Source organism: Pyrgilauda ruficollis, unplaced genomic scaffold, assembly GCF_017590135.1.
Source record: "Pyrgilauda ruficollis isolate IOZ18807 unplaced genomic scaffold, ASM1759013v1 scaffold248, whole genome shotgun sequence".
NCBI lineage: Eukaryota > Metazoa > Chordata > Aves > Passeriformes > Passeridae > Pyrgilauda > Pyrgilauda ruficollis.
The window spans coordinates 299,428-309,381 of NW_024523800.1; the positions used below are offsets into that span (position 1 = coordinate 299,428).

Consider the following 9,954-nt stretch of genomic DNA (forward strand, 5'->3'; position numbering starts at 1 on the left):
CCATATCCACCAGAACTGGAACCACCTCCAGATATGGAGCCTCTCCTGCCTGAGCTTCCTCCATACCCTGAACCCCCTTCTCCACCACCAATGTAACCACCAGAGCTTGACCCTCCACTGCCTGAGCTTCCTCCATAGCCAGAGCTGATTCCTCCTCCAGAACTGCTCCCACCACTGCCAGAGCCTGATCCCAACCCGCCAGAGCTGTGACCACCTCCAGACATGGAGCCTCTCCTGCCAGAGCCACCTCCATATCCTGAGCTCCCTCCATACCCTGAACCTCCTTCTCCTCCACCAATGCACCCGCCACTGCCAGAGCCAGATCCTCCATGACCTGAGCTCCCTCCACCTCCAGACATGGAGCCTCTCCTGCCAGAACTGCTCCAGCCCCCAGAGCTCATCCCCCCACTTTGGGGGCTGCATCTGCTGCTCCCAGAACCAGATCCATAACCACCGGAGCTCTGGCCACCTCCAGACATGGAGCCTCCACTGCCAGAGCTTCCTTGTCCTCCTCCTCCAGACATGGAGCTTCCACTGCCTGAGCTTCCTTGTCCTCCCCCTCCAGACATGGAGCCTCTTCTGCCACAGCTACTCCCTCCTCCAGAGCTCATGCCCCCACTTTGGGGGCTGCATCTGCCACTCCCAGAGCCTGATCCATAACCACCAGAGCTCTGGCCACCACGGGACATGGAGCCTCCACTGCCTGAACTGGATAAACCCCCTCCAGATCCTGAGCCTTTCCCACCTCCAGAAATGGAACCCCCACCACCAGAGCTGGACCCCCACCCTCCAGAGCTGCTGCTGCCCTTGGACATGGAGCCTCCACTGCCTGAGCTTCCTCCTCCTCCAGATCCTGAGCCTTTCCCACCTCCAGAAATGGAACCCCCACCACCAGAGCTGGACCCCCACCCTCCAGAGCTGCTGCTGCCCTTGGACATGGAGCCTCCACTGCCTGAGCTTCCTCCTCCTCCAGATCCTGAGCCTTTCCCACCTCCAGAAATGGAACCCCCACCACCAGAGCTGGACCCCCACCCTCCAGAGCTGCTGCTGCCCTTGGACATGGAGCCTCCACTGCCTGAGCTTCCTCCTCCTCCAGATCCTGAGCCTTTCCCACCTCCAGAAATGGAACCCCCACCACCAGAGCTGGACCCCCACCCTCCAGAGCTGCTGCTGCCCTTGGACATGGAGCCTCCACTGCCTGAGCTTCCTCCTCCTCCAGATCCTGAGCCTTTCCCACCTCCAGAAATGGAACCCCCACCACCAGAGCTGGACCCCCACCCTCCAGAGCTGCTGCTGCCCTTGGACATGGAGCCTCCACTGCCTGAGCTTCCTCCTCCTCCAGATCCTGAGCCTTTCCCACCTCCAGAAATGGAACCCCCACCACCAGAGCTGGACCCCCACCCTCCAGAGCTGCTGCTGCCCTTGGACATGGAGCCTCCACTGCCTGAGCTTCCTCCTCCTCCAGATCCTGAGCCTTTCCCACCTCCAGAAATGGAACCCCCACCACCAGAGCTGGACCCCCACCCTCCAGAGCTGCTGCTGCCCTTGGACATGGAGCCTCCACTGCCTGAGCTTCCTCCTCCTCCAGATCCTGAGCCTTTCCCACCTCCAGAAATGGAACCCCCACCACCAGAGCTGGACCCCCACCCTCCAGAGCTGCTGCTGCCCTTGGACATGGAGCCTCCACTGCCTGAGCTTCCTCCTCCTCCAGATCCTGAGCCTTTCCCACCTCCAGAAATGGAACCCCCACCACCAGAGCTGGACCCCCACCCTCCAGAGCTGCTGCTGCCCTTGGACATGGAGCCTCCACTGCCTGAGCTTCCTCCTCCTCCAGATCCTGAGCCTTTCCCACCTCCAGAAATGGAACCCCCACCACCAGAGCTGGACCCCCACCCTCCAGAGCTGCTGCTGCCCTTGGACATGGAGCCTCCACTGCCTGAGCTTCCTCCTCCTCCAGATCCTGAGCCTTTCCCACCTCCAGAAATGGAACCCCCACCACCAGAGCTGGACCCCCACCCTCCAGAGCTGCTGCTGCCCTTGGACATGGAGCCTCCACTGCCTGAGCTTCCTCCTCCTCCAGATCCTGAGCCTTTCCCACCTCCAGAAATGGAACCCCCACCACCAGAGCTGGACCCCCACCCTCCAGAGCTGCTGCTGCCCTTGGACATGGAGCCTCCACTGCCTGAGCTTCCTCCTCCTCCAGATCCTGAGCCTTTCCCACCTCCAGAAATGGAACCCCCACCACCAGAGCTGGACCCCCACCCTCCAGAGCTGCTGCTGCCCTTGGACATGGAGCCTCCACTGCCTGAGCTTCCTCCTCCTCCAGATCCTGAGCCTTTCCCACCTCCAGAAATGGAACCCCCACCACCAGAGCTGGACCCCCACCCTCCAGAGCTGCTGCTGCCCTTGGACATGGAGCCTCCACTGCCTGAGCTTCCTCCTCCTCCAGATCCTGAGCCTTTCCCACCTCCAGAAATGGAACCCCCACCACCAGAGCTGGACCCCCACCCTCCAGAGCTGCTGCTGCCCTTGGACATGGAGCCTCCACTGCCTGAGCTTCCTCCTCCTCCAGATCCTGAGCCTTTCCCCCCTCCAGAGATGGAACCACCCCCACCTAAGCTGGATCCACCCCCTCCAGAGCTTCCACCTTTTCCCCCTCCAGTGACTGGCCCTTTCGTTCTGCTCCCACTGGTACCATCAGAACTCATTCTCCCCTTCACACTCTTTATGCCTCCAAAAACTCCAGAAACTCTGGCATTGTGGTCAATGACACCTGGAAGAAATGGAAATTACATTCAATTTATCCTTTTTACCTCAGAAAACTCTTAGCAGGGCTGATTTAAGCATCGTCCTTCCTACCCTGGTGATCATAGGCTTATCTTTGAAGGGGCCAACAAGAATATCCCTTAGTAGACATCAACCTATGGAATATTTTTCTGGGGTTTTTAGCTTTTTTTTTTAAAAACATCATTTATGTCTTATTTCACCTATGAACACTCAGTGCAGCCTATCCTCTACAAAGGCCAAGACTGTGTTTCTTTCTCCTTCAGCTTCCTCAACTTTCACACAAATTTTAAGACTAGTTTTTATTTCCTTCCCTTCTGCCCTGCATCAAACAGACCTATGGGTTAAATGTGGTGCTTCCAATTTCCTCCAAATTTATTAGGAATTAGCCAATAATTCTAAAGCCACTTGTTACATTAATGTGTGTTCACAAACTCCCCTTTGCATCCTTTCCTGAATTTGGATGGGAACTGGGATAGTTTGTTCCAATGGTGTCAAGACCACAAAGTAGGAACAGCTTCCTGTAAAAAACCCTGAGAAAATTGGGATACTCACAGATTGTGGCTGGTGATCCTTCCTGGATCCTGTGGAGGAAAAGTGACACTGAGGTAAGGCAGCCAATAAAATCAGAATTAAAATTCAGGTTAGGCTTTATCAATGATCTGCAGAAAGGTGACTCCTCCCAGGCCCAGTGCATCCCAGAATCCCAGTGACAGAGCCATGGACATGCTGCTTTGTCTGGGTGCTTCACCCAGGGTGGATTTTGCCCCCACCTGTTCTCCTCCTCCTCGAGGAGTGATCGATACATGGCAATCTCAATATCCAGGCCCAGCTTCACATTCAGGAGCTCCTGGTAATCGTGGACAAGCTGAGAAAGGTCATCCTTGGCCTGTTGGAGGGCATTTTCCAGCTCCTCTAGCTTTTCCTGGCCGTCCCTGACGGCCGAGCTCCCACGGTGCTCAGCATCCTTAATGGAGTCCTGGAGGCTGGAATTCTGCAGAGGGAACAAAGGGAATGTGACCATGTCCCGTCTGTGGGGAGGATTTTAGAAGAGAATCATGGAATACCCATTGTCAGGAGGGAACCACAGGAATCATCGAGTCCAACTATCCCAGCACATAAAAACCCCCAAATCCCATAATTTTCACACCCTCCTGGCATTCCTTGGAAATCAAAAGGCTTTCCTCAGTGACAGAACAACAAAAATACATTGGACTGGGTAAACTAACACAACTAAACCCCAATATAGATACCAAAAATCTAAATCTGCTTCAACTGGAAGAGAAAACTCCATCCCTAAGTTTGCCTCCAAACAACTGGCTGCTACATACTGCACTGAGATCCCATGGAAAAGGAGCATAAACCATGTAGTCCTGGTGGAAAGTATCAGCTTTACCCTTTTCCTTGCGATTTCAATTTCTGGTTGGAGTCTTTGGATCTGCCTGGCAAGTTCCTGGATTTCCTGGTGACTGTTCCTCAGCTGCTCTCGTTGACTCACCCACATGTTCTGCAGGTCCTGGTACTGATGGGAAGAGGACACAAGATTTTTTGGTTTCTTTTCCAACGAGGAGATCTGTGTTCCTGTTTCCCTGGTGTGCACTCACCCTGCCCCGGTACATGGCATCCACTTCAGCCATGCTCCTGTGGGCCATCCGCTCGTATTCCTGCCTGACCTCCTCGATGATTCCATCCATGTTCAGGTCCCTGTGGTTGTCCATGGACAGAATAACGTCAACATTCCCAGCAACCGTTTGCAGCTGGGACAGCTCCTGCAGGGAAAACCAGATTAGGAATTTTAACAGTCCTTGTGGTCAGTCCAGGTCTTTATGAGGAAAAACGGGGACCTTGTGGCCAATTTCCCACTGGAATTTCTCCACCTGCAGCCGTCAGGTACCACTGTACCCCCACCACTTGTAATTTGCAAGGTCTTCTAGCCTTCAGGACACACCAGACGCCTTTTCACTCACAAAAGGCCGAGGATAATTAATTCTCCAAGCCAAAAATCCCACCCAAGCAAAATTTCTGGGAATCTCCAGAAGGCATGTCCTTCAAGACCTGTGGGTAAGATGTGAATCACTCACAGCTTCATATAAACACCGGAGGAACTCCAGCTCCTGCCTCAGGATATCCACTCGGACATCAGACTCCATTTTTCCCATGTAAGCACTATCCAGTTCCTGTATAATATTTGCATTTTGTTGACCCAAATGCTCCACTGAAGTGCAATTCTTGCGATATTTCCATAAAGCCTTTATTCCTGGAATCAAATAATGGCCTAGAGATCTCAGATTTCATTTGAAAATCAAGGGGAACAAAGGGAATTTGCCATTTAAGATTAAAAAATTGGCTGGGAAATGAGTACCACAGCTGCAGCAAAAAACTGTTCCTGGGGAACATGAGAAATGGGAAAACACAATTTTTATTCATACTTCTAGTAAAAAGTTGCCTAAATTTTCTCTTCACAGATAGTTTTAGTTTTCTAAACCATCTACAGAGATTATTTAACTTAATAACAATATTCCACCTGGACTGGGATTGAGTGAATAGGGAAAAAGCACTTTTTAGATATTTGTCCTACAAAGGACCGATTCATTCTCTAGAGGAAATAATCCCTCCTCAGTCTTGTTCTGATTTTCAGTTAGTTTGGTTAAAATTAGACAAAGCTCAGCAAAAACTTCAGCTTTTGAGAACCTTGGCAACCACCCAGATATTGTTTTATTTCTAAGGCTTTAATTTACTCAGGATCTCAGGTCAATTCACCTTTTTAAGCTCCACGAACTCCTCCTCCTTGGACGTGCGTTTGTTGATCTCATCCTCGAATCTGTGGGACAGAAGGAGGTAGATTATTATCTATTATCTATAATATATTATCTATCTGTTATCTATTATTAATTAATAAATTTAATTAATCTATCAATTACCTTTAATTATTGATATTAGTTGTTAAGTCAGGTGGACCAGTAAACAACAGAATCACTCAAAGACTGAATGTGTTGAGTTTTCATTTTACTTTAATTACAATTTCTGGCAAGTGCAAACCCTCTGCAAAAAGATGCCCAAAAACAGCCCAAAAAATGGAGTCAATACAGATCACTTCTAAATTTAGTAAATCGGAACTCAACTGTTCATTTTTCAGAGCTGTGGGTGGACATAAATCATCTAAGCCAGAAAAGGTGACAACTCTTCCCAACTTGACCCCAAGCTCAGCTCTGTCCCTTCCCACCAGGGCCCTGTGAGTGGAATCTTGGGTCACTCACTGCTGGGGGGAAAAAGAAAAGGAGGAGTCTGGGAAAGAAAAAGGATGGGAGAGATCATCACAAACTTTGGTTTTCCTCTCATTTTTGGGATTTCAACCCTTACTCTTCCAGCATCAAAGTCAAGCCCATAATGACCTGCAGCAGAGCAGGGCTAAGAAACTTCAAACTCCTGCAGATGCAAAGCTGAGCTTTGCCATCCAAGGGCATATGAGCAGCACCTGGGAAAATCCCATCACCTGTTTTCCCAGATTTGGGACTATTCACCTGTTTTTGTAATCCTCAACAAGCTGGAGCATGTTGTAGGCTTCGGGATCCAGCTGCTCCTTCTGGCTCTGGAGTGTCTCGAGCTGCCGCTGCAGGTTGGTGATGTAGGACTGAAAGAAGCTGTTGATGTTCCTTCTCTCCTCAGGGCCAGAGCTTTGCTGCTGCAGAAGTTCCCACTTGGCCAAGAGTGCCTGATTCTGCCGCTCCAGACATTGAACCTGGAAGGTGAAGCAGATCCAGAGGGGCTGCATGTCTCCAGTTGGCATCTCTGCCATGGAGATGGGCTGGGAGAGCTGGGGATGCTCACCTGGAGAGGAGAAGGGAAAGGAGACCCTGGAGCCCCTTCCACTGCCTAAAGGGGCTCCAGGAGACCTGGAGAGGGACTGGGGACAAGGCCTGGAGAGAAAAGACAAGAGGGAATGGCTTCCCACTTCCAGAGGGCAGGGATAGATGCAATATTGGGAAGAAATTCCTCCCAGAGAGGGTGGTGAGGCCCTGGAATGGATTTCCCAGGGGATGCTCCATTCCTGGAAGTGTCCAAGGCCAGGTTGGACAGGGCTTGGAGCTCCCTGGGTCAGTGGAAGGTGTCCCTGCCCATGGCAGGAACTGGATGAGCTTTAAGGCCCCTTCCAGCCCAAATCACTCCACAATTTTATAATATTGACCAAGTAATAACTTGGATACCCAAAAGTTTAGAAGGGAAAGAAGAGTCACAGACATTCAGGACTATGGAATCCTAAACCTCCTCAGTGTAACCAACACCTCCTGTCCAGTGAAATAGGAAACCCTGAAGTCCCCACATGTAAAAGAGAGAAGCAGAGACAGAGACACCTTCCAGATACCAGTGAGGTGGAAAAGCTTTTGTGGCTGGTTTGAGTAGAAGCAGAAGAGAAAACTGGAGAGACGGAAAGTTAAAGAAAAGCTGAAGATGGACCACCTAGTAGAGAGCAGGGCTTCCAAACCAAGAAGTGATTTGTTTAATAATTCAGAGAAATTGAATTCATTTGCAATTTCTGGTAAGTGCAAACCCCTGCAAGGAGAGGCACAAAACCAGCCTGTTCTTGCAAGGTTTGGCTTTGCTTAAGAAAAAAATACTAACTCATCAAGATGTCCAAGTCCCTCACCCATTTTTCCTGCTGGCATCAACAACCTTCAGGCACCAGAATATAGGAATATATATACCCAGAAACCACTTTCTTCAAAAGAGGAGTGAGTCTATGTGCTAGTGACATCTCAGTAGTTTACTGTCCTGCCACAAAAGACAACTCCAAGATCTTTACCCCAAGGCAAAAAGTGATTCACCCAGCGGTGTTCACAGGGACCCATTGTGAGCTTCACAGCAGCCTGTGGGAATTCAGCCAATGCTGGGATTTTTGTGGGGAGAAGATGGAACATGAAGGTGTCCCCATGACTCACACCTACCTTATACCTCCCCCTTCCCAGATAACAGCACAGAAACCAGGACTCACCTTCTCGATGAATGATGCAAATTTGTTGTTGAGAGCTTTGATCTGCTCCCTCTCATCTGAGCACACTCGCTGGAACTCGGGGTCCACCTGGAGCCGTATTGGCCTCAGCAGGTTGGTGTTGACATGGACCTCCTCAATGCCTCGGAGAATTCCAGCCTGCCCCAGTCCCTGTCCAGCCCCTTGTTCCCCTACACCAAGGCCTCCTCTGAGTACCTCCCTGCCTGAACCTCCTCTGTAGGTGCCACCTTGCCCTATTTTACCACTTTGAAAACCTCCCACGAAATATCCTCTTCCACCAAAGCCCCTCTCAGGTTGTCTCCAGCCACCAAACCCAAAGCATCTCCCATATCTTACTCCTTCTCCTCCGTAGCCTCCACCAGTATAGACATTCCTGAACCCTCCATAGCTGTGGAGGCTCCTGCTGCCATACCCATGCTCAAACCCTCCGAATCTCCCATCTCCACCACCCAAGGTCCCGCAGTGAGCAGAAGAAGAACTGAAACTCCCATCCCCATATCCAGAGAAATATCGTCTCATGGCAGCACTTCCAGTTGGGAGAGCCGGTGGAGGAAGTGGTGAAACAGGAGGAGAAATGAGAATGAAGGATCCTCAGCTACTCTAGAGGAGAATGGAAGTTCTCCTTTATACGTTCTGGAGGAGCTCATCTCCATTCCGTAGTAATTAGCAGGTCTCTAATGTTGTTATTGGGTTTGGTTCATCAGGCAGCAATTAATGGCTGCCCAGAGAGGTCAGATAAACACCAACACCAGTGGGGCAGTTGTGAAATTCCCCAAATCCTGCCTGACTCATGAGCTTTTCTCCTTCATTGGGACAGTTATTAAATTAAATACTGTATTTCTTCATGTGCTACTGTATGGCTCTGGCAGTACTTCTTAAATAATCAGAAGTGCATTGATGTTCTTATTTATTCACTCTGTTCTGCCAGTGGGGCTTGCCAAGATCCTTCATTTGTATTTAGGATCTGGTTTTCCCAGACACCCTCAGGATTTTAGTAGTTTTGGGTTTTGTGTTTTCCATAGTTCTTTTTTTCCCCCTTTTCTTTTAGTTCTTTTTATTTCTATTTTCTGAAGAGTTTATGGCTGCCTCATCTCTGGAGGTGCTCAAGAACAGGTTGGATGGGGCTTGGAGTGACCTGGTCTGGTGGAAGGGAGACCCTGGAGCCCCTTCCAGTGCCCAAAGGGGCTCCAGGAGACCTGGAGAGGGACTGGGGACAAGGCCTGGAGAGAAAAGACAAGAGGGAATGGCTTCCCACTTCCAGAGGGCAGGGATAGATGCAATATTGGGAAGAAATTCCTCCCAGAGAGGGTGGTGAGGCCCTGGAATGGATTTCCCAGGGGATGCTCCATTCCTGGAAGTGTCCAAGGCCAGGCTGGACACAGCTGAGAGCTCCCTGGGTCAGTGGAAGGTGTTCCTGCCCATGGCAGGAACTGGATGGGCTTAAGGTCCCTCCCAACCCAGACCATTCCATGACCTTATTTTGGGCTGATTTAGATGATTCTTTGGGAATGTTGAGGCGTTTCCTTGAGCACCAGCCTGAGAACTGGGATTTATTAGTCCCATTTAGGTTTTGAGTTGAAGGTGGACAGAGGTGGATGAGGGTGGTGGAGTTTGGCAAGTTCCCGCCCCAGTTGTGCTCAATAATCTCCAGTTTGGGTCTGTCTCTAAATTTCTGGATGTTTCCAACATGTCCATCCTGGTTCCCTCATTGTCCACAAAAAGTCACACTCATCTCACTGTCTCAGAGGCTTTTCCAGGTGGGAGGAACTTCCCCACCTGCCCCAGGGACTGCTGAGGATGGCCAGAACAACACAGGGGGCCTCAGTCCCTGGTCCAACACCTGCACAAGTGGCCCAGGCAGGCAATTTTAATGGATCAAGTTTTGGGAAGCAATTTAAACTTATCCTTAAATCCCAAGACAAAGAGCCAGGTTGACCCTGTGGTTGTAACACCCTGGTCCCGTGAAAATCCATCTCCCTGGGAAGGATGATGGATGAACCTGTGATCCCTTTGTCCCAGCTGTGTCAGAAAGTGGAGGGAATGACAGGAAGCTCCCATTTCATCCTCAGGATGCGTGGACATCTCTTGGGATGCATCCCTGTTTCTGGAGCCAGCTTGACAGGTCCAGGTGTGGTTGGGATGTGCTGCCAAGGCTGATCCAG

At 50.6% G+C, this 9,954-nt stretch overlaps 2 protein-coding genes across 2 annotated transcripts; one reads left to right on the forward strand and one right to left on the reverse strand.

Annotated features, from left to right (window-relative positions):
* The first annotated feature begins 687 nt into the window (after window positions 1-687).
* LOC121355282 (basic proline-rich protein-like) lies at window positions 688-2,829 on the forward strand. Its single transcript, XM_041470558.1, has one exon. The coding sequence runs from the start codon at window positions 688-690 to the stop codon at window positions 2,827-2,829; it is 2,142 nt and encodes a 713-aa protein (XP_041326492.1).
* A 506-nt stretch (window positions 2,830-3,335) lies between these two features.
* Window positions 3,336-8,232, reverse strand: LOC121355283 (keratin, type II cytoskeletal 6C-like). Its single transcript, XM_041470559.1, has 9 exons — window positions 8,205-8,232; window positions 7,775-7,914; window positions 6,306-6,523; window positions 5,545-5,605; window positions 4,866-4,961; window positions 4,389-4,553; window positions 4,181-4,306; window positions 3,536-3,778; window positions 3,336-3,368 (listed from the first exon to the last, which is right to left on the reverse strand). Exons 1-9 carry the CDS (start codon window positions 8,230-8,232, stop codon window positions 3,336-3,338), a joined length of 1,110 nt encoding a protein of 369 aa, XP_041326493.1.
* Between the last annotated feature and the right edge of the window lie 1,722 nt (window positions 8,233-9,954).

What these genes read in the sequence shown, in the direction of transcription:
- LOC121355283 (XM_041470559.1), bottom strand. Translation starts at nt 8,232, where the DNA reads ATGGGAGATTCGGAGGGTTTGAGCATGG. An exon ending in GTTGAGGATTACAAAAACAG is followed by an intron (nt 5,606 to 6,305) that starts GTGAATAGTCCC and finishes TCTGTCCCACAG; the next exon opens with ATTCGAGGATGAGATCAACA. An exon ending in TTGAAATCGCAAGGAAAAGG is followed by an intron (nt 3,779 to 4,180) that starts GTAAAGCTGATA and finishes TTCCCTCTGCAG; the next exon opens with AATTCCAGCCTCCAGGACTC.
- LOC121355282 (XM_041470558.1), top strand. Translation starts at nt 688, where the DNA reads ATGGAGCCTCCACTGCCTGAACTGGATAAACCCCCTCCAGATCCTGAG.